The sequence below is a fragment of the Rhinatrema bivittatum genome, chromosome 12 (assembly GCF_901001135.1).
Source record: "Rhinatrema bivittatum chromosome 12, aRhiBiv1.1, whole genome shotgun sequence".
NCBI lineage: Eukaryota > Metazoa > Chordata > Amphibia > Gymnophiona > Rhinatrematidae > Rhinatrema > Rhinatrema bivittatum.
In genome coordinates this window covers 51,884,951-51,906,479 of record NC_042626.1, presented here as the reverse complement: position 1 = coordinate 51,906,479, position 21,529 = coordinate 51,884,951, and the positions used below count along the sequence as shown (strand labels likewise).

At 48.2% G+C, this 21,529-nt stretch overlaps 1 protein-coding gene across 1 annotated transcript in view; it reads right to left on the bottom strand.

The window, feature by feature from the left end:
- Positions 1-21,529, bottom strand: part of WNK4 (WNK lysine deficient protein kinase 4) — a 185,154-nt gene that overhangs the window by 73,719 nt on the left and 89,906 nt on the right. The window contains exons 3-5 of the mRNA XM_029572443.1: positions 13,622-13,794; positions 4,545-4,765; positions 205-362 (exon numbers count right to left, since the gene is read on the bottom strand). Coding sequence (XP_029428303.1) covers positions 205-362; positions 4,545-4,765; positions 13,622-13,794 — 552 coding nt within the window. The remainder of the gene's footprint in view (positions 1-204; positions 363-4,544; positions 4,766-13,621; positions 13,795-21,529) is intronic.

The window sequence follows — 21,529 nt, the reverse complement described above, 5'->3', positions numbered from 1 at the left end:
CTATCAAAGCTAAAGTGAGAAATGAAGTCCTTGAATGAGGGGAAGAGCATGAGAGGGAAGGAGAAAGGAACAGAAACATTTCACATGCTTTTATGGTACAAGGAAGGGAAGACTGGGACTAAAAGAGTAAAGTGAACAGGGCAGGGAGGACGTGGCGTTTCCTCACCCTGATATACTTTAGCCTCTCTCCAACTCACAACTTACTGAAGTAACCTTGCGGTAGATCTGGGCTGCATTCTGACACTCCGAGTAGGGGTACTCCGACGTGGCCATCTCCAGCATACACATCCCGAAGGCGTACACATCTACGGCCTCATCGTACTTTTCCTCGTACATCTCCGGGGCCATAAACTCCGGGGTTCCTGAAAAGGCAGCAAAAGGTCACGTCAGTGCCAGGGCCACCTCAAACCTCTCTCTTCCGGTGGACCTCCTATTTTCTCCTTCTTCCAAAGCATTTCAGTGGGGCTAAACGGTACCAGAGGCAGCTGGAATGCTTCACTGGATCACCAAACGCACCAACAAGGTTATCTCAGCCCTGCCAGGGGTTGGGGATTGATTGATTGATTGATTGATTGGATTTAATAAATTTGTATTCTGCTGATCTACAATTTTCAGTGCATTACATCAGTACACAAAGCATCAATGAGCAAAACAGACAGAACAATAACACAAAGCAGTCAACAACTAATTAGAGTCAGCAAAACCATATCACATTGAGGCTGCTGACTGACTATTAAGTTATACGCAAGGGAGAACAGGTGCATTTTTAGCAGTTTTCTAAATTGCACCTGATCATTCTCCAACCTGATTTTGTCAGGTACTTTGATCCATAGGGTGGGGGCACTACAGTAAACATTCTGTCACGTGATGGAGAAAGCCTTACCAACTTGGGAGAAGGAATCTCCAGGAAATTCTGGGACGTGTGGCGCCTGGTTACCGAGAGCTTTGAAGACCAAGCACAGAACCTTAAACGGAACACGCCTTGCATCAGGAAGCCAATGTAAGGGGAGATATGGTCCTGTACCAAGGTGTCAGTCACAAGGCAGGCTACTGAGGTTTGAACTAATTGCCAAGATTTGAGTGAGAGAGTGAGGGTAAACCTAGTAAGAGAGAAAGACAGTAATCGAATGATGACAGAATTAAGGCTTGGACAACAGTCCGAAAATCAAAAGGAGAAAAGAATGGCTTCACAGATCAAAGCATTCGCATTTTGAAGTAGGGGGATTTGATTAAAGAGTTAATATGCTGATGGAACGTGAGGGAGGAATCAGCAATTATTCCTCAGTTCCGTATATGAGTAGAAATAAGGGTGGTCTGACCCTCAAAACTGAGGGAAAATCTTTCATTCCCGTTCCGGCCATTAGGATGATCTCTGTTTTATTAACGTTCAAGGACACCCTGTTCCGAGAGAACCAATTTATTTCTAAGGAGGACAGGGTGCAGTCAGCTCCTCTCCCAGTCAATCTTTTGCCTCAGTGCTGAGACTGCCAGCCGCGGTGCTCCTGGTGATGGTGGGGGCTTATGTACTGCTGAACCCCCTTATCCACCGAGAGCTGGGCTCAAACAGCAAACCCAGCTCTATTTCCAGAGAGCACCACAGGACCTTCCCTACGAAGAATTAGACCTGCATGTTGCAGTGATCTTCTCAGAAACCACGAATCAGGTACGGACCAAGCAAGATCTCCTGTTCTCTGTGACTAGGGAAGAATACTGCATCCATACGCATCCCTTCTCTTTTTAAAGCTGAGATGCCTTTGTAAAAGAGGAGGTGTGATCCAGTGGCTAGACCACAGAACCACAAGTCAGGAACACAGGTCCATTCCTGAAGCACGCATTCAAATCCCTGCACAACCCTGTGACAATTCCAGTCTTCTTGCACTTCTCATAATCCAACTGTAATGGGTAAGAACAGTAATAATATTCCCCTTCCCCCTTCTAAAAGCTTTCACATAGTCCATCTGCTAGAAAAGTTATAAAAAACCATCCAACCTGGAGTTTGTTAAGCAGAGGGAGAAAGACAAACCTCAAGGAAGGCACCAAGCTACTCCAACACAATTTTCTCATCTTGTAGCAACAAAGCATATAGAGAAAGAGTCACCAAAACAGAAATAACAGCTCTGTCAAGTCTGAGTCTGGGCAAGCAGCTATAGATTGATCAGTGAAAATGTGCAAATCCTGCCTTGCACAGAAACAGACAAGGATATGCATAACATTATTTAAAGCCGGTTCTGTTCCTGTACAGTCCAAGAAGGTAGAAGGCATCCTAATGGGTACCAACAGAATGGCACTTTGCATAGTTCAGGGATCCGTTCCGAAAGAGGGTGGCAGTGGGGACCTTTCATCACTCCAGCAAGACAGGTTTGCAGGCAACAAACAAAGGTTCTCCATAAAGTCCCCAGCTAAGGACAGAAAGTAGAAGGAGCAATCTCCTGAGAGCTGGCAGATATATTTTAGGCACAGAAGTTGGCTGTAAAGACAAGGAAGAGGGATGACCAGAGCTAGAGCAGTGTAAGCGGAGGCCAAATGGGTGGGCCAAATGGTTCTCACCTACTATCATCTACTATGTAGGAGGGAAGGAAGAGAGAATGCCTATCCAAGCATCCTCCCGTTCCATATACAATGCCTACTATATATACTACAACAAGCCGCTAGGCCCGTTCAAACGGGCAAGATTCCATTGGTAAGACCAGTACATCGGTCAGAGCTGCTCTTTTCTCCACAACTACTTACCCTTCCCACTTACTCACTCCTATTTTCTTCCCTTTACCTTCCATCCCCTCTCATCTTCCCTTTCCTTCCCCTGTCACCTTATCCACAGCCCCTTCCCTCTCCCTCAGCCCTCCTCCATGCCCTCTTTTTCTCTTCAGCACAACTTCTGACCCTTCCCACTTACTCACTCATATCTTCTTTGCTTGTCCTTCCATCCACTCTCATCTTCTCTTTCTTTCCCCTCTGACCTAATCCACAACTCCTTCCCTCTTCCTCAGCCCTCCTCAACTCCCTCGTATTCTGTTCTCCAGAACGCGGCCCCAGACCTGCAACAGCAGTTTGAATGTGGCGCTCGCGCAGGAGTGACTCTACCACCACCCCCCGCTTCAGCCGTGCGAGGAAGTAAGTGTCTGCCCTGCTTCAGTCCTCCCCGCACGGGGAGGACTGAAGCAGGGCAGACACTTACTTCCTCGCACGGCTCCCGGTCCTTGCAGCGGGTGTCGGTTTTTTTTCTGGCCTTCCTCTTTAGCGTAGCGTGGGTTGAACAGAAGGGAGGCGCACGCCGGCGGTGTCATTTTGGGCCACAGAAGGGAGAAACAGAATGCGCGAGGTGGCAGGGCACGTCAGCCAGAGCCAGAGAAGGGAGAAAGAGAACGCGCGAGGTGGCAGGGCACTTCAGTCAGAGCCAGAGAAGGGAGAAAGAGAACGCACGAGGTGGCAGGACACGTCAGCCAGAGCCAGAGAAGGGAGAAACAGAACGCGCGAGGTGGCAGGGCACTTCAGTCAGAGCCAGAGAAGGGAGAAAGAGAACGCGCGAGGTGGCAGGGCACTTCAGTCAGAGCCAGAGAAGGGAGAAAGAGAACGCGCGAGGTGGCAGGGCACTTCAGTCAGAGCCAGAGAAGGGAGAAAGAGAACGCGCGAGGAGGCAGGGCACTTCAGTCAGAGCCAGAGAAGGGAGAAAGAGAACGCGCGAGGTGGCAGGGCACTTCAGTCAGAGCCAGAGAAGGGAGAAAGAGAACGCGCGAGGTGGCAGGGCACGTCAGCCAGAGCCAGAGAAGGGAGAAAGAGAACGCGCGAGGTGGCAGGGCACGTCAGCCAGAGCCAGAGAAGGGAGAAAGAGAATGCGCGAGGTGGCAGGGCACGTCAGCCAGAGCCAGAGAAGGGAGAAAGAGAACGCGCGAGGTGGCAGGGCACGTCAGCCAGAGCCAGAGAAGGGAGAAAGAGAACGCGCGAGGTGGCAGGGCACTTCAGTCAGAGCCAGAGAAGGGAGAAAGAGAACGCGCGAGGTGGCAGGGCACTTCAGTCAGAGCCAGAGAAGGGAGAAAGAGAACGCGCGAGGTGGCAGGGCACTTCAGTCAGAGCCAGAGAAGGGAGAAAGAGAACGCGCGAGGTGGCAGGGCACGTCAGCCAGAGCCAGAGAAGGGAGAAAGAGAACGCGCGAGGTGGCAGGGCACGTCAGCCAGAGCCAGAGAAGGGAGAAAGAGAATGCGCGAGGTGGCAGGGCACGTCAGCCAGAGCCAGAGAAGGGAGAAAGAGAATGTGCGAGGTGGCAGGGCACGTCAGCCAGAGCCAGAGAAGGGAGAAAGAGAATGCGCGAGGTGGCAGGGCATGTCAGCCAGAGCTCTGTGGGCCGCGCATGCGCAGGACGTTGCTCAGAGCTCTCTGGGCCGCACATGCGCTGCTCTCTACTGCGCATTTGCGGCATGTCGGTCAAGCCTCATTTATCTAGATTGATATTGATATATTAGACCCACCTACAACATTGTATATTATAATCACAATATTATATAACCCAGATAAAGTATTATATACATATATACTCCAATATACTCCACCTATTACACTCTTGGCAAAGGAGGCGCTCTTGAGTGTGGCCAAGCCGAGATCTCCGATCTTCACGGAACCCGTGGGGCCGGTGATGAAAATGTTGTCACACTTGAGGTCACGGTGAATGATGGGAGGAGAGCGGGTATGCAGGAAGTGCAAGCCCTTCAGGATCTGGCGGCTCCAGCGCTGCAGGACTTTCAGCTTCATCTCCTTAAACCTCTTCAGGTAGCTGCATGCCCAAAAATAGGGGAATACCCAAAGCTGTTATGGTGTCAGCCTTATTTCAACTGTGCCATCACCAAACACAAAATGTTTCACTTGGGTAGGAGGTGCCTACTTTATAGGGTTGCCAACTGGCTCCATTTTTCTTTTTTTCAAAGACAGGCTGATCCAGTCCTAGTTTTGCCCCATTGCATGCAGGGATGTGTAGTTCCTCTTTCCATACAGAAACTGGCATTACAAGCCCATAGATGAAATGGGGGTTAAAACTAAGGCTGGTTCAGTCTGTCCCTAATGACATGGAGTCTTCTGGCCACCCGAGGCTTGATGCGAATGCAACTCCATCTCGTCTCAGATGATTAATGGTTTTCAAAATAGTCCTACTACAAAATAAGAGTTTCTGATTGTTTTCGTAGAGACTTTCTCGTTTTTATTTGCTGCATGCCTAGAAAGATTAAAATCAACTCCTGAGGCATAGAGGCAAAAGATAACCAGTATGTAAGAAAGGCATCCTACGTAAGGAAATTGTCACGTTCACTGAGGGCCCAGATTAAAGGATGTCATGGGAGCGTAGCTCAAGGGATGCCACGTAGATGTCAAAATTATCTCTATGGATTTGTGAAAGGATTAAACCCTTACCCTGCAGGCCCAGATGTACAGTAATAATCTCACGATAATGAGGATTAACGGAACTGAGTTAAAAATAAATTGAATGATAAATTAAGTAAAAAATTAAAAAATAATAAAGTATGTTGTTTTTTTTTAAAGCATGAATATTTTTTCCCAGAATGAAAAGAAAAGATGACTCTTTCCCCCCAGCTCCCTCGGGGGGGGTTGGAGAATTAGATTACGAAGACAATAACTTGGGCAGAGCAAATTATGTAAATGATGCACTAGAGAGCCATGACATGGAAGAGATATTCTTGGGTTCCGAAGGAGCATGTCATGAAGATGATTCCCCTAGTCTCTGGATAATATTATAAGGATAATATTATTGGGCACTGGGTGGGTTTATCATGAAGATCATATCCTTGGTCCCAGTAGGACTGTGTTATAAGAATGATATTATTGGGCATTGGGAGGGCTTATCATGGAGATCATATCCTTGGTCCCTGGAAGACTGTGTTATAAGGATAATATTATTGGGCACTGGGAGGGCTTATCATGAAGATCATATCTGTTATTATTTGTAAGGGTTTTGGTTGGATCCCTGGACTGTGGCAGATGACCACGCCCACGGGGGGAAGTCCCATTAGGGGCCACAAGTCAGGCTCAGCGTAGGAGACACACGCACACTAGTTCTTTTATTATACAGGATTGGTGAACCACCAGAGGTAGCAGTAGTGAGCTGGAAAGTAGCCCGGTTGGGCTTGTAGTCCCTCAGGCTCTGGAACAGTGATCCCACAATGGCTGTGCTGTAATAGAGAGAGCTGATATTGTGAGTAGTAGCAGGATATGCAGAGTTCAGGAATAGAGCCTCATTAGTAATGTACTCATGCAGCGATCTCTCAGTGTAGAGCACAGGAGCTGGAGTAAAGGCAGGCCCTCGAGGAGCGAGTACCTGGTTCCAGGGAATAGCTCTGAGAGATAGAGATGGTAACTCACAAATGTAATAGGCAGCGGTGTCTTCCTGGCAGAAGTGGAGTCCAAGTAGCGAGTCCAGGAACATGGGCCCTCAAGGAGCGAGTACCGGTTCCAGACTGCAATCTGAAAGATAAGAGAGAGAGGCCCCCGAGGAACGGGTACCCCAAATAGAGTAGGTACAAAGGAGGCAGAGTTGCAAGGTTCAGAGAGCGAATCCTATCCGTTAGGAAACCTTTGCTAACTCGATTAGCTAGCAATCGCGTAGACCTTTTGCATCCTGGGTGCATGACATCAACACAAGGGGACGCCCCCTGAGGTTTGCGCCACAGAAGGTACTTGAAGCAGGGCTGCGCGGCACGCGCGCCCTAAGGCAGCTAAACAGCATGGCGGGAGGCAGCGCCCAAGCCAGTCCGGGGATGCCGGAGAGGACGTCAGGCAGATGCCGCGGCAGCCAAACGTCCGTCAACCGCAGGAGGAGTCGTCTGAGAAGTAAGGAGGGCGGAGTGGAGACGTCGGGCAGCGTCAATCGTAACAGTACCCGCCTTCAAAGGGTGGTCTCCTCTTCGGGTACCAATCTTTGGTTTAGAACGATGCGCAATGTGAAATTGACGGAGCATCTCTTTGTCAAGGATGTTGGCCTGAGGCTCCCAAGAGTTTTCTTCGGGGCTGAAACCTTCCCATGACAGACGATATTCAAGTGCATTGCCTTGTCTTCGGACATCAAGTATCTCTTCAACCTTGTATTCTAGGTCGCCTTCTGCGTTGATAACAGGTGGTACCTGAGTCTTGGAAGTAAATTCGCTGAGAATGAGTGGTTTTAAGAGCGAAACGTGGAAAACGTTAAGGATGTTGAGTCCAGGTGGTAGCTTCAGACTATAGGTGATGTTGCCAAGACGTCGAAGGATTGGAAATGGTCCAACGTAATATGGAGCGAACTGAGTGGAGGGTAACTTCAGTCTGAGATGTTTGGTAGATAACCAGACTTTATCTCCAGGCTTGAAGACTGGCGCTTGAGAATGGTGAGCGTCATAGTACTTCTTAGCACGGTCACTCGCTTTATTCAGCATGTCCTTTGTCTGAACCCACAAGTTATGGATTTCATCAGCAGTAGCTTGAGCTGCTGGGGATGTCACTGAGAGCTTCAGTGGAAGTGGCGGTGTTGGAGAACATCCGTATACCACTTCAAAAGGTGTTGATCCAGTTGATGTTGCTGGATGAGAGTTGATGGAGAATTCAGCCCATAGTAGCAGTTCGGCCCAGTTATTCTGACGGGAACTGACGTAGGCACGAATGAACTGCTTCAAAGTTCTATTCATCCGTTCTGTTTGGCCATTTAATTGCGGATGGGAGGCTAAAGTGTAGTCTAGAGAGATGTCAAATAACTTGCACAAGGCCCTCCAGAATCGTGCCGTGAATTGTGAACCACGGTCAGAGACAATGTGACTAGGTAGGCCGTGAAAGTGAAATATGTGCGATATGAAGAGCTTCGCAAGCTCCAAGGCTGAGGGTAAGCCAGAAAGCGCTACGAAGTGGGCCATCTTGCTGAAGCGATCAACTGTTACCCAGATGGTATTCATTCCTCCGGAAAGGGGTAAATCGACTACAAAATCAGTGAGGTGTGACCAGGGCCGTTCCAGAACTGGCAGAGCTTGCAGCAGACCCCACAGTTGACCAGAAGCGGGTTTGTTCTTGGCACAATTTGTACAAGATGCCACATAGGAATAGATATCCTTCTTGATCGTAGGCCACCAATACAACTTCTGTATTTTGAACAGGGTACAGCGTTGACCAGAATGGCCAGCCAGCTTGGAACTGTGCGCCCAAAAGAGCATCTTCTTCCTGAGGTGTTTTGGAACGATGGTCTTACCAGCGAGCACAGAATGGGTAGTCGCCAAGATGACTTTCTTCGGATCAATTATGTGCTGAGGTTCTTTGGGCGCATCCTCTGAGAGAAAGGAGCGTGACAAGGCGTCTGCTCTGGTATTTCTGTCTCCGGGGCGATACTTAAGCACAAAGTCGAAACGATTAAAAAATAAGGACCATCTGGCTTGTCTGTGGTTAAGACATTGTGCGTGGCGGAGATACTCTAGATTTTTGTGGTCCATGAATACGGTTATTTGATGTTGAGCGCCTTCGAGCCAAGGCTGCCATTCCTCGAATGCAAGCTTTATTGCCAAAAGCTCTTTATCGCTGATCCCATAGTTCTTCTCGGCCGGGGAGAATCGTCATAAGAAGAAGGAACAGGGACATAAGGCTTTCGAGTCTCCTGTCTGGCTCAATACGGCCCCCACGCCGACATCTGAAGCATCAACTTCAACGATAAAGGGCTTGTTGGGGGTCAGGATGCCGCAAGCATGGTTCCGTGGAGAAGGCAGTCTTCAGATTCTCGAACGCGGAAATGGCCTCCGCAGACCATTTTGAAGCGTTGGCACCCTTGCGGGTCACAGCGGTCAAGGGTACTGTTAAAGAAGAGTAGTTCTTTATGAAGCTTCTATAATAGTTGGTGAACCCCAGGAATCTTCTCAGGGCCTTCAGGCTGGTAGGTTGGGACCAATTTTTGATACTCTCAAGTTTGTGAGGATCCATCTGGAAGCCTTCTTTAGACACAATATAGCCAAGGAAAGGCACTGAGTATGGAATTCGCAATTAGAAAGTTTGGCATAAAGCCGGTGTTCATGGAGTCAGCGGAGTACTTGTTTGACACCTTCAATGTGAGTGGGCAGGTCCTGGGAGAAGATTAGGATATCATCCAGGTAGACCACAACACTCTTGTACAGCAGATCCCACAAGATGTCGTTCATCATGTTCTGAAATATGGCGGGTGCGTTGCACAGGCTGAAGGGCATCACTAAGTACTCGAAGTGGCCATCTCGAGTGTTGAAGGCTGTTTTCCATTCGTCACCACTACAAATGCGAACTAAGTTGTAGGCCCCCTTCAGGTCAAGTTTTGAAAATATTTTGGCCCCTTGAAGCTGGTCAAACAGCTCTGAGATTAAAGGCAAGGGGTAATGATCTTTAATCGTGATCTCGTTCAGACCTCGGTAATCGATACTTGGACGTAGGGTACCGTCCTTCTTCCCCACAAAGAAAAAGCCTGCGCCGGCTGGAGACTTCGATGGTCTGATAAACCCCTTCTGAAGGTTCTCTTCAATGTATTCGGACATTGCCTTGTTCTCAATTGCTGAGAGAGGATAGCACGTTCTTTAGGAGGTTCAGTATTGGGTTTCAGTCTTATGGCACAGTCATAGGACCTATGCGGAGGAAGAATGTCAGCCGCTTCTTTGGAGAACACATCCCCATAGGATGTGTATTGGGGCGGCAGTCCTGGCATCGCCGGAGTTGTAGGCATGCAGATGACAGGAGCAATCTCCTTAAGGCACCTCCCATGACACTCTGGGCCCCAGCGAGAGAGTTCCAAGGATGCCCAGTCAAATTGGGATTGGTGCGCTTGCAACCAGGGTAACCCCAGGACGATAGGGTGCATGGCCTTTTCCAATGCAAAGAAGGGAAGCGATTCCGTATGGAGAGCTCCGGTGCGGAGAGTCACTGGTAAGGTTTGGCAAGTCACGTCGCCCGGTAAGGGCTCTCCATGAATGGAGGATAGAAGTAGCGAAACTTTCAAACTGACGAGGGGAATCCTCAGGTGTTCCACTAAAAGTCAGAGAATAAAGTTGCCTCCTGCCCCTGAATCCACCAGGGCAAGAGTTTGAACCATGGATGGTCCGCAGGTCAAGGAGACTGGGAGAGAGTGGAGGAGAGGGCGTAGTGAGGCCTAATAACAGTCCTCCTTCAGGACTTAGGCCCGTCCGTTTCCCGGACGAATAGGGCATGTAGGAACATCGTGGCCGGGCTGACCACAGTACATGCAAAGACCGCGCCTCTTCCGAAGTCTTCTTTCTTTGGAAGTCAAATGCCCATTACCAAGTTGCATCGATTCATCTTCACTGGCAGCAGGAATTACTGGAACCATCCGAGGTGCAGGTTTAGCACTAGCCTGTTTCAACCCAGGTATTCTATTAGGCCGGAGTTCCTTCACCTTGTCACAAAGCCGGTGATCGATCCGAGTGGCCAAAGCCACTAGTTCGTCCAGTGAGTCAGGTGTTTCGTGAGCGGCCAGCTCGTCTTTTAAACGGGTATCCAGGCCCCTGAAGAAAAGGGTCTTCAGGCATTTAGGGTCCCAGCAGAGTTCTGTAGCAAGAGTTTTAAACTCTATCGCAAAATCAGCCAGTGGTCTGTTGCCTTGCTTCAGGTCCACCAAAGCAGAGTCGGCAACGGTAACTCAAGCAGGATCATCGAAAATGGATTTAAATAAGTCCAGAAATCCATCTATGTCCTGCAATATAGGATCCTTGCGTTCCCACAGGGTAGACGCCCAAGACAAGGCCCTTCCATCCAGATAAGAAAGGATGTAAATAGTCTTGGAAAATGCTGTAGGGAACTGAGAAGGCTGTAGAGCAAAATGCATGCAGCACTGGTTTAAAAAACCCCTGGTCTTCTGAATCTCTCCCGAGAAACGAACTGGAGCTGCCAGCAGTATAGCAGTCTTTAAAGTTACCTCCTGTAACTGACCTTTATTGCTGGAAGCAGTGCCTTGGGTCTTCTGTGTGTGCAGCTGATGAAACGCTGAAGTGAGTTTCTCCAAAGCGTCTTGCTGCACCGAAATGCGCAGGGCCAGGCCCGGTATGGCCTGCAGGGCATTGAGCTGTGCCGGATCCATGGAGTTAGCAATCTGTTATTATTTGTAAGGGTTTTGGGTGGATCCCTGGACCTGTGGCAGATGACCACACACACGGGGGGAAGTCCCGTGAGGGGCCACAGGTCAGGCTCAGCGTAGGAGACACACGCACACTAGTTCTTTTATTATACAGGATTGGTGAACCACCAGAGGTGGCAGTAGTGAGCTGGAAAGTAGCCCGGTTGGGCGTGTAGTCCCTCAGGCTCTGGAACAGCAATCCCACAATGGCTGTGCTGTAATAGAGAGAGCTGATATTGTGAGTAGTAGCAGGATATGCAGAGTTCAGGAATAGAGCCTCGTTAGTAATGTACTCATGCAGCGATCTCTCAGTGTAGAGCACAGGAGCTGGAATAAAGGCAGGCCCTTGAGGAGCGAATACCTAGTTCCAGGGAATAGCTCTGAGAGATAGAGATGGTAACTCACAGATGTTATAGGCAGCGGTGTCTTCCTGGCAGAAGTGGAGTCCAAGTAGCGAGTCCAGGAACATGGGCTCTCGAGGAGCAAGTACCGGTTCCAGACTGCGACCTGAAAGATAAGAAAGAGAGAGAGGCCCCCGAGGAACGGGTACCCCAAATAGAGTAGGTCCAAAGGAGGCAGAGTTGCATGGTACGGAGAGCAAATCCCATCCGTTAGGGAACCTTTGCTAACTCGAATAGCTAGCAATCGCGTAGGCCTTTTGTATCCTGGATGCATGATGTCATCACAGGGGGACGCCCCTGAGGTTCGCGCCACAGAAGGTACTTGAAGCAGGGCCGCACGGCGTGCGCGTCCTAAGGCAGCTGAACAGTATGGTGGGAGGCAGCGCCCAAGTCGGTCCGGGGACGCCGGCGAGGACAGCAAGCAGACGCCGCGGCAACCAAATGACTGTCAACCGCAGGAGGAGTCGCCAGAGAGGTAAGGAGGGCGGAGTGAAGACGTCGGGCAGCGACAGTCGTAACCCATATCCTTGGTCCCTGGAGGACTGTGTTATAAGGATGATATTATTGGGCACTGGGAGGGCTTATCATGAAGATCATATCCTTGGTCCCTGGAAGACCGTGTATAAGGATAATATTATTGGGCACTGGGAGGGCTTATCATGAAGATCATATCCTTGGTCCCTGGAAGACCGTGTTATAAGGATGATATTATTGGGCACTGGGAGGGCTTATCATGAAGATTATATCCTTGGGCCCTGGAAGACCGTGTTATAAGGATAATATTATTGGGCACTGGGAGGGCTTATCATGAAGTTCATACTCCTGGTCCCTGGAGGACTGTGTTATAAGGATGATATTATTGGATACTGGGAGGGTTTATCATGAAGATCATACTCCTGGTCCCTGGAGGACCGTGTTATAAGGATGATATTATTGGGCACTTGGAGGGCTTATCATGAAGATCATATCCTTGGTCCCTGGAGGACCGTGTTATAAGGATAATATTACTGGGCACTGGAGAGCTTATTAAGAAGATGACACTCTTGGATCCTGAGAGACCATGTCATTGAAATGATACTCTTGGGTTCTGAAAGAGCATGTCATGGAGTTAAGTTTTTAAGGTGACGGCTTAGGAGGGATGGAGCAAGTAGGGGATGTGTGGAGGGGGCTTGAGGTGGGAAGGGTGGAAGGACGAGGAGCAGTAAAGTGTCAAGATTTATTTTGATGTATGTAAAGGGTTTTTCTGTCTGCTTTCGCGAGGCTTGAATATTGCTTCTTTTTTGTACAAGAAGATTTATTTTAAAATTGTGATCAGGTTTGTGGTCTATGATATAAAGCATGTAATCAAGTGTAAGTAAAAGGAGATGATATCATTGGTCCCTGGAGGAGCACGTTATGAGGTCGATGCTTGTGGGCCCTAACAGAGTTTATCAGAGATGATACTTGTGGAACCCCGATAAGCATGTTCTGGAGATGGTACACGAAGACAGAGCATGTCATGGAATATCATATTCTTGGGATCTGAAGGATCATGTCATAGCAATCATACTCTTGGGCCCCAAAGAAGTGTATCATGAAGATGCTACTTCTGGACTCTATATTATAGAGTACTCTTGGTCCGTGAGGCAGCATGGGAGGGAGATGATATGCATGGACATGGAGGAAGGGTAGGAAGACTGACAGTCACTCATTGAATGAGTGACCCCTGCTGGCAGGAGAAAGGTAAGAATCTTCAAGGAGCTTCCCAGTGGAAGATCTCAATTCACCCAATATGATTATACCCAGGAGATGGGAAAAATCAGGAAAAGAAAATTAAAAATCCTTGAACAGCACACTAACAAGAAACATTGTTTTTCCTTGCATTTGACCAGAATGCCTATGTTACTACGGAAAGCCCATATCAACAGGGCTACAAGCAACATATTAACGAGAAATAACTTTTCAATGAGACAAGATTTGGTGGTTTGGGCAGAGGAGCGCGGGTTTTTGTTTGCTATTTTTATGAAATTGAAATTTACTGGTATTGAACATGTTCAAGGAGAAGTTTCCCCAGTCTTAACAGCGGTCCCATCTGTGGCTGCCAAGCACTTGTCCCACATTTCCCTCCCCCCCAGGACCCATGGCTTACGTTTTCAGCGTCCCCGACGTCATCAGCTCCGTCACCAGCACAATGCAGATCTGCCCCTTCACGGTGGACTTCCAGGAGTCATAGAAGCGGACGATGTTGGGATGCTGGAGGCCCTTCAGCATTTCCACCTCCTCGCTGAACCTCTGCCGCTCGGCCTTGGTAAGCTTCCGAGTCTGAGGAGAAGGAGGAGGCAGCAGAATGGGTGAGAAATGCAGCCGATTCCGCAGGGGCCCTCTGAGCCACTAATCCCCCCCCCCCCGACCACTAACATCTCGCAGCATTTATGGCGCATTATCAGACGCATCTTTCTTTTTCTCTCAACACAGGCTTCTGCAGGTTTTTGGTTTATATTCTCTCTCAGGGGGCTTCAGCCGCCAGCCCCTTACCCTTACATGACACCTCTGTTCAACTCCAGTTTGCCAGGCCGGGTGCTCCCTACCATGACCCTGTGTTGTGTCATGAAACCGAGAAGTCTCTATAATGTTCCTGCAATCGCATTATCATAAGGGCCCAGCTGAAATAGTGGAATTGCCCCTTCATTAGGTGAGCGGCGGGGGGAGGGGGGGGCTCCTTTATAAACCACTCGTGGTCCTAACGCAGAGGCTGACTTATCAGTCCTGCGGACTCCCACGACTGGAACAGTCAGTGCTTGCTTATCAGCGCAGGCACCGTGCCGATACTGGGTCAGGTCAAGATTAGGAGGAGCGGTGCAATGCGAGGGAGGAAGGCTGGAACAATGCACCCTTCATGCAGCTCTCTCCTTTTTATTTGCAGATCTGATTTTATAAGAAAGTTTTTTGTTTCTTTTTTTTTTTTTTCATTCATGTAAAGAGTGGGGGGCAAAGGGGATTTTTAAAGTCACACCAAAGTGAATCCAACTGCCTGGCATGGGTTGCCCACTGGCTCTGCTTTGACCCGACAGGCTGATCCATTTTGGGTTTTATTCCATGCACTGTAATCTTGCTTCTCTCTCTTTCAGAAGAATTAAAACCACAAGCCTTTGGCTGCAATGGGATAAAAGACATGAAGACATGGCTATTCTGCCTAGCCTTCCCTACTAATAACTCAACAGCCTGATCTAGAATTATCATGCCTCCCTTCCATTCTCCATTGTAAATAGTAATTTATTGTTTATTGTATATAGTAATTTATCTTCGTTCTCCCCCTCTTTTTTTTCCTTCTCCCAGTTAAGGCAACCTTGTTAGAATGTAACTTTCATGCTCCTTCAAACTGTCTTGTTATATGGCTGGTTATTGTTTCTGCTTCGTTCGATGTAAACCAAGTTGATTTGATCTGTATCAAGAAAGTCGGTATATATATATATATATATATATATATATATAAAAATAAAAAAATAAAAAAATAAATAAAAACAAAAAAAAAACAAAACAGAACTGGATCAACCTGATAGAGGGGGAAAAAAATGGAGCCGGTTTACCATCTCATTTAGGTGCAGCAGTGACATTTCTCCAAGCTAGCAACTTTCGGGCATTCTGCAGAACCTCTGCAAACCTACCAGATGTGCTCTCAAGGAGCAAACATGGCAAAGATGCCAGCAAAATGCAGGGTTTGGGGGTGCAGGCAGCTACCAAACTGAGCTGGTCCTGGTTTTACTTCGTCACATGTACAGAGATGAAGTTCTCATTTCCCAACTGAGTCCCCCCCAAAAAAGTGGGCCTACGCATCCATGCATACAGTGAGGTAGGACCAGGACCAGTATGGGCTCAACTTGTCCCCCCTGGAGTGGAGCTTGATGGGGTTCAGTACTCCAGATGAGGCCTGGAGTACTGTGTTCAGTTCTGGAGCCCATATCTCAAAAGAGACAGAGACAGGATGGAGGCAGTCCAGAGAAGGGCAACCAAAATGGTATGGGGTCTGTATCAGATGATCTACAGGGAAAGGCTGAGGGATCTGAATATGGATACCCTGGAAGAGAGGAGGTGCAGGGGAAATATGATGCAGACCTTCAGATACCTGAAAGGTATCAATGATTCACAAACGTCAACCTTTTCCACTGGATAGGAAATAGGTAGAACTAGGAGTCACAATATGAAACTCCAGGGGGTCAGAACCAATTTCAGGAAATATTTCTTCACGGAGAAGGTAATGGATGCCTGGAATGCCCTCCAAGAAAAGGTGGCGAAGATGAGAACAGTTAATGAATTCAAAATGGCATGGGACAAACACTGCAGATCCCTAAAGGCTTAAAGAACAGGATGGTATAACATTTCCGCATGGGGGTAACCTGCACGGGACGGCAGTTACTACCCTTGACAGAACACATGGGGTAACCTGCATGGAGCGGCAGTTACTACCCTTAACAGAACATATGAGGGTAATTGCAATGAATGTCAGTTACTACCCTTAACAGAAGGCATGGGGGTAACCTACATGGAACGGCAGTTACTATCCTTAACAGAACCCATAGGGTTAGCCTGCATGGAGAGGCAGTTAAGGAGGAGTTGTGACCTTGGGCAAGTCACTTTACTCTCCATTGCCTCAGGTACAAACTTAGATTGTAAGCCCTCTGGGGATAGGGAAATACCTACGGTACCTGAATGTAAACCGATGTGATATCTCAGATTGAATGTCGGTATATATAAATAAATAAATAAATACAAATTTACCACCCATAACTGACTGCATGGGGATAACCTGCACAGAGCAGCAGTTACTACCCTTAAAAGAAAGTATGGGGGTAACCTGCAAGAAGCGGCAGTTACTACCCTCAATAGAAAGTATGGGGGTAACCTGCACGGAGCAGCAGTTACTACTATAAGAAAATTGTTGGGAAGATTGGATGGACCATTTGGTGTTTATTTGCTGTTATTTCTATGTTATTCTGTGTAGATCCCTCTGTAACACTCAGACAGGCCGATGCAATACCGACGTACGTCCAAACTGGACGCACTTTTTTAAATGCACGCACAATCACCTCTCCTGGGCGCTCAATACAATAGGAAAATGAGCCTCTGCGTTTAAAAGGGCGCGCTAGGGATAAATTGTGCGCCCCTCATGCGTCCATGGCATCGGGCGTCCAGGAGAAGTGGCTGTGGCGGGTTAGGGAAACAGATGCTCAGTTTTATGGGTTAGGAAAGTGGACGCTCGTTAATTGAGCGTCCATTTCCCTAACCTTACCGCCAGCAAGACATTTTTTTTTTTGTTACTCCTTTTTTCGGTTCCTCCGACTTAATATCGCCACGATATTAAGTTGGAGGAACTACATTTACATGTGATGAGCGCTGATCCCCTTATTGCATAAGGGGTTATGGTCACGCGTCTAAAACGCACGTCCGCGGGTTAACCTCTGCGCTGGCCTGAGTGCACGGTATTGCATCAGCCTGACAGGGTGGAGATTGGATAACTCAGCAGCGCACAAGAGAGACTCCTCATTACCTAGGCTGGATTCACTTCGGATCTCATTCCCCATTGGCAGAAAACAACAAGAGGAAGAAACAGATACATTTTTTTGTTAAACTCTTGTTTCAAGGCACATCCTCTCCAGAAAGGACTTTGATCTGAAAATGTTTGTTCTCATTGCACATTACAGCAAAGAAAAATAGATTATTAGCATTGCAGATATTTTAAGGCACCTGCTTCGTAGTGAACAGTGCAAAGAGACCTTTCCCACCAGAAATGTGCATGCTGTCTGCAGTGCTTCTCAAGCTGGGCTTGGAACCCGCCGCTCTCCCCCTGAGCCGGTCCGCTGTAACTGGGCACCAGATAGATTTGCATGTGCCACCTCCACTGCATGCAAATCTCTCTCATGCATATTTATTATGTACGCTTGAAACCGGAGTAGCTGGGTTGAGGGGAAGTATTCCAGGTCCAGCTGGAGAAATCCTGTTTCATACCGCAACTGTGGTTATGCCTCCTGCATTGAGAGGCAGAAGGTGCTAACTGATGCAATCCTAGCCTTAGGAATGACTTTGGTGGAAACTTGAAACCTGGGCACCTGGCCGGTCTCGTTCTAGGGCTCTGAAGGGCAAGCTTGGTAACTGAGAAGCAAGGCTGCAAGCGGCAACTACAAGGCAAACCAGGGCCTGAAATAAGCGCTGAAGCTCAGTGACTATATATACCTCGTTCCTTAATTTACTTCAAAGAAGCAACACGGGATCAGCCCCCACCATTATCTATTACAGGGGTGGTCAACTCTGGGCCTCCACTGCATGCAAATCCATCTCATGCATATTCATTGTGGATATCCTGAAAACCAGGCCTGTTTTGGCCCTTGAGGACCAGGCTTGGCCACTCCTGATCTATTACGAGGACCAAGGCCTTAGCCCAGTGCTTCTCAAGCCAGTCCTTGGGGCACACTTAGGGGTCCGATGCAATAATTGTGCGCAGAAAACAGGCGCTCGGTGTTGACCGCCCGTTTTCCTAACGCGTGCCCAACCACCTCTCCTGGGCACGTGATCCAATATTTAAATGAGGGGGGTCGCGCTAAAAAGGAGGCGCCAGGGATAAATGTGCATCCCTAGCGCCTCCTCGGCAGCGGGCGCACAGGAGAGGTGGCTGTCAAGCGGGTTGGGAAAACGGACGCTCAATGTACGAGCATCCGTTTTCTCCCGCTACCGGCATAGACACGCACAGGATACACGGCCTATGTGTGTATTGGACTTCCAGAATTTTATTTTCAAAGATTTTTTTTTTTTTTTTTTTAATTCTGCTTTATTTGGTTCCTCCTACATACGCGTAGTGTCACTCTGATACTATTAGGAGGAATCACAGAAAGCGGGATTTTTCTTTTTCTCAATGCGCCCTTGAGTGTGGCGCATTGAACCTTTACACCAGCTATTGCATCGGCCCCCTAGTCAGTCAGGTTTTCAGCATATTCATAATGAATATGCATGAGGTATATTTGCATTGCCTTAGCCTGACATATGACCAGATACTTTGATTTCCAATCTCCTTCCAATCCCACCCATGTTATGAACTTCATAAATAGATTTGCTTGCTACCTGCCATCCCCTGCTCCCATCCAGATTTTAATTAACAGCCAAGACTAATCTGCCCAGCTAGGGGAGTCAGGCAGGGAGATTTTTATCTATCTGAGCCATTCTTCCACTCAACCTGTGACCATCAATACAATTAGAGCAGCTGGGCATGAAGCTGCCTCTGTATCGCTCCATGGTGAGACCGCACCTTGAATACTGTGTACAATTCAGGTCGCCGCATCTCAAAAAAGATATAGTTGTGATGGAGAAGGTACAGAGAAGGGGATGGAACAGCTCCCCTATAAGGAAAGACTAAAGAGGTTAAGGCTGTTCAGCTTGGAGAAGAGACGGCTGAGGGGGGGATATGATAGAGGTCTTTAAGATCATGAGAGGTCTAGAACGGGTAAATGTGAATCAGTTATTTACTCTTTCGGATAATAGAAGGACTAGGGGGCACTCCATGAAGTTAGCATATGGCACATTAGTGTGGCTGGGTTTAAAAAAGGTTTGGATAAGTTCTTGGAGGAGAAATCCATTACCTGCTGTTAATCAAGTTGACTTAGAAAATAGCCACTGCTATTACTGGCATCAGTAGCATGGGATGGACTGTTGGAAACAGGATGCTGGGCTTGAAGGACCCTTGGTCTGAGCCAATATAGCATGTTCTTGTGTTCTAAGAAGGTCATTGTATAAACAGGACTAGAGTCTAAGGGCATTCTGTATTTTAGCCTGAATTTCAAAGTGAATTTACGTGCATTATGTCTGCTTTTGAAAATTTGCAGGTCATCCTGGTATGTGGGTACACATAATGCATGGAAAGTCACGCCTGCTTTCCACACCTCAGCTTTGCCCCCACGGAATCCCTCATGTTAACGAGGCTAAAAGCACACATGAAATGGGGTTTCCTGCACACTTTCACATGTGCAGCCTCTGTAGCTGATTTTCAAAACACCACTCGTGCATAGGTGTATGAGTCGCGTTGAAAACCAGGCCAGAAGTAAGTATCCAACTCAAGTAGCTGCCCTAGAACTGGTTGAGAAGACAGGTCAAAGACTGCGAGACATCCCAACACCAAAACCCATAGTTGTCATGTGCTTGGATCCCAAGGGGAGGCGAAGGTGAGAGGAAGAGGTGGTGTTCCTCTCCTGAAGGTATGATTAGTTTCAATTATCTCAGAATAAAGTGGTTAGTCCCACCTTGCTCTGAGATAATTGGGACTAACCACACCTTCTGTTGGCCAACCTGCGGTTCCCTAAATGGATCTTCACTTATGTTATAATAATGCTGAAGGATGAAAGCTGCAGTGCAAGTGGCTGATGAGTCTATTTTGTCACTCAGTCAGATGAAAGCACCCACTCCCTTCTTTAAAATCCAACAGATGTCAAGGAGAAGGATCCTTACTGCAAAAGCGCCAAAAACAGGGTTGACCGTTACCAAGCCACTACAGCATGGCCATGTGTTCAGCCACCTGACGCAGAAGATGCACACAAACGGCCTCCCAGCGGAGGTGTCGGGAGTTCAAAGTTCACTACCAGAAGTCAAGAAGGCCTGGGACAAGCACAGTGCACGGTCCTTAGTGCTGGGAATGCCAGGGGGATACAGCTAGAGATCAAGCAAATCTAGAGGTGCCTTGGAGCCTTTTATCTATCAACGTTTCTGCGTTTCTTAAACAGTGGGGGTCCGTTTTTGCTTCCATGCGCCCATCTACTTGACTTTCAAGTCCGTCTCCTGCAACGCTGCCTGCTTTCATCTCCACATCGTGCTAATCCCCAGGATATTAGAGGGGAAAAGAGATGTTCGCTGCCCTTTGCCCCAGAGTTGCACACAGCTGCTAGTATTTATAACCATGTGTAACACTTTAAGCTTCTTCCTCAGGCATCCGCTCTTGTTGTCCAAGGTCAAGAGCTCAGCTCAGCTGCCCTAACCAGGCGCACTGAGAGGGTTTCTTTACAGCAGCAGGTGGCCTCTTAGGTCCCAAAATGCCAGGCGGGATGACCAGACTTTTAAAGTTATTTTGAAGAACAGCAATAAAGGAGAGAAAAAAAAAAAGACAATCTCCTCGTGGAAATGCACCTGCCAGAATGAATATTTGGAATGGTCAGAGCACTGAAGCAGTGCAGAGTCAGTTTTGAACCAACACTTTGGGGCTATCAAAGGGCTCGTGGCCTAATTTTAGGAGTGTCATTCAGATTTCCCCTGACAGAAAACAGGCACCACAGCTCCATGCAAGTAAAGGAGACCGGGGGGGGGGGGGGGGGGAGTGGAAGATTAAAACCAGGCCTGGATGTGCCCTGTCCTGCTAGAAGAAAGCCGGCCGGTCACCCTCATCACTAGGGCCGAGACTACACTGGACCTTCAAATCTACCTTTGCTGCCCCATCAGCAGCACAGATCAAGTGAAGACCACAGGCATCGCACGACCTCAAAACAACGCCACGGCATTCCAGTTCTCATTGGGCACGCTTGTGTAAAAATTTAAAAAAAAAATGAAATAGGTATTTATATCAGAAGACAGGAATGAATAAATGGCGTTTACACGGGTTCCTCCCTCCCCTCTTATGGCAGATGGGAAAGAGCCAGGCAGCGGTCTCTTGGGTCTGGCGCAATGTACCTGAACTCAAGCTGTCGAAAATGCGAACTGAGCGCTAGAAGCCGATAAGCAAACTTATAGGGAGGGGAGGAGGTCATAGGAGGCCTGTTTTCTAATGGGGTGCTGGGGGATTAAGTCCACTTTCAGAATGAGCGGAACCGCGCATACTCTTAGCGCACGCATTTGCACCTGCTAGGGAGCGGAGGTTAAAAGGGCATGCTGCCAAAAATGGAAAATACGCAATTCTATTATTTTCCCTCTCCCCAGGAACACCTCTTTGCAGCACGTGGAAAAGTACACGCGCAATCTCTTCTGTGTACACGTTTGCACGTTCAAATCCTGGGTAAAGTTTCAGAAGCCCATTTCAGGCATAAACCAGGCT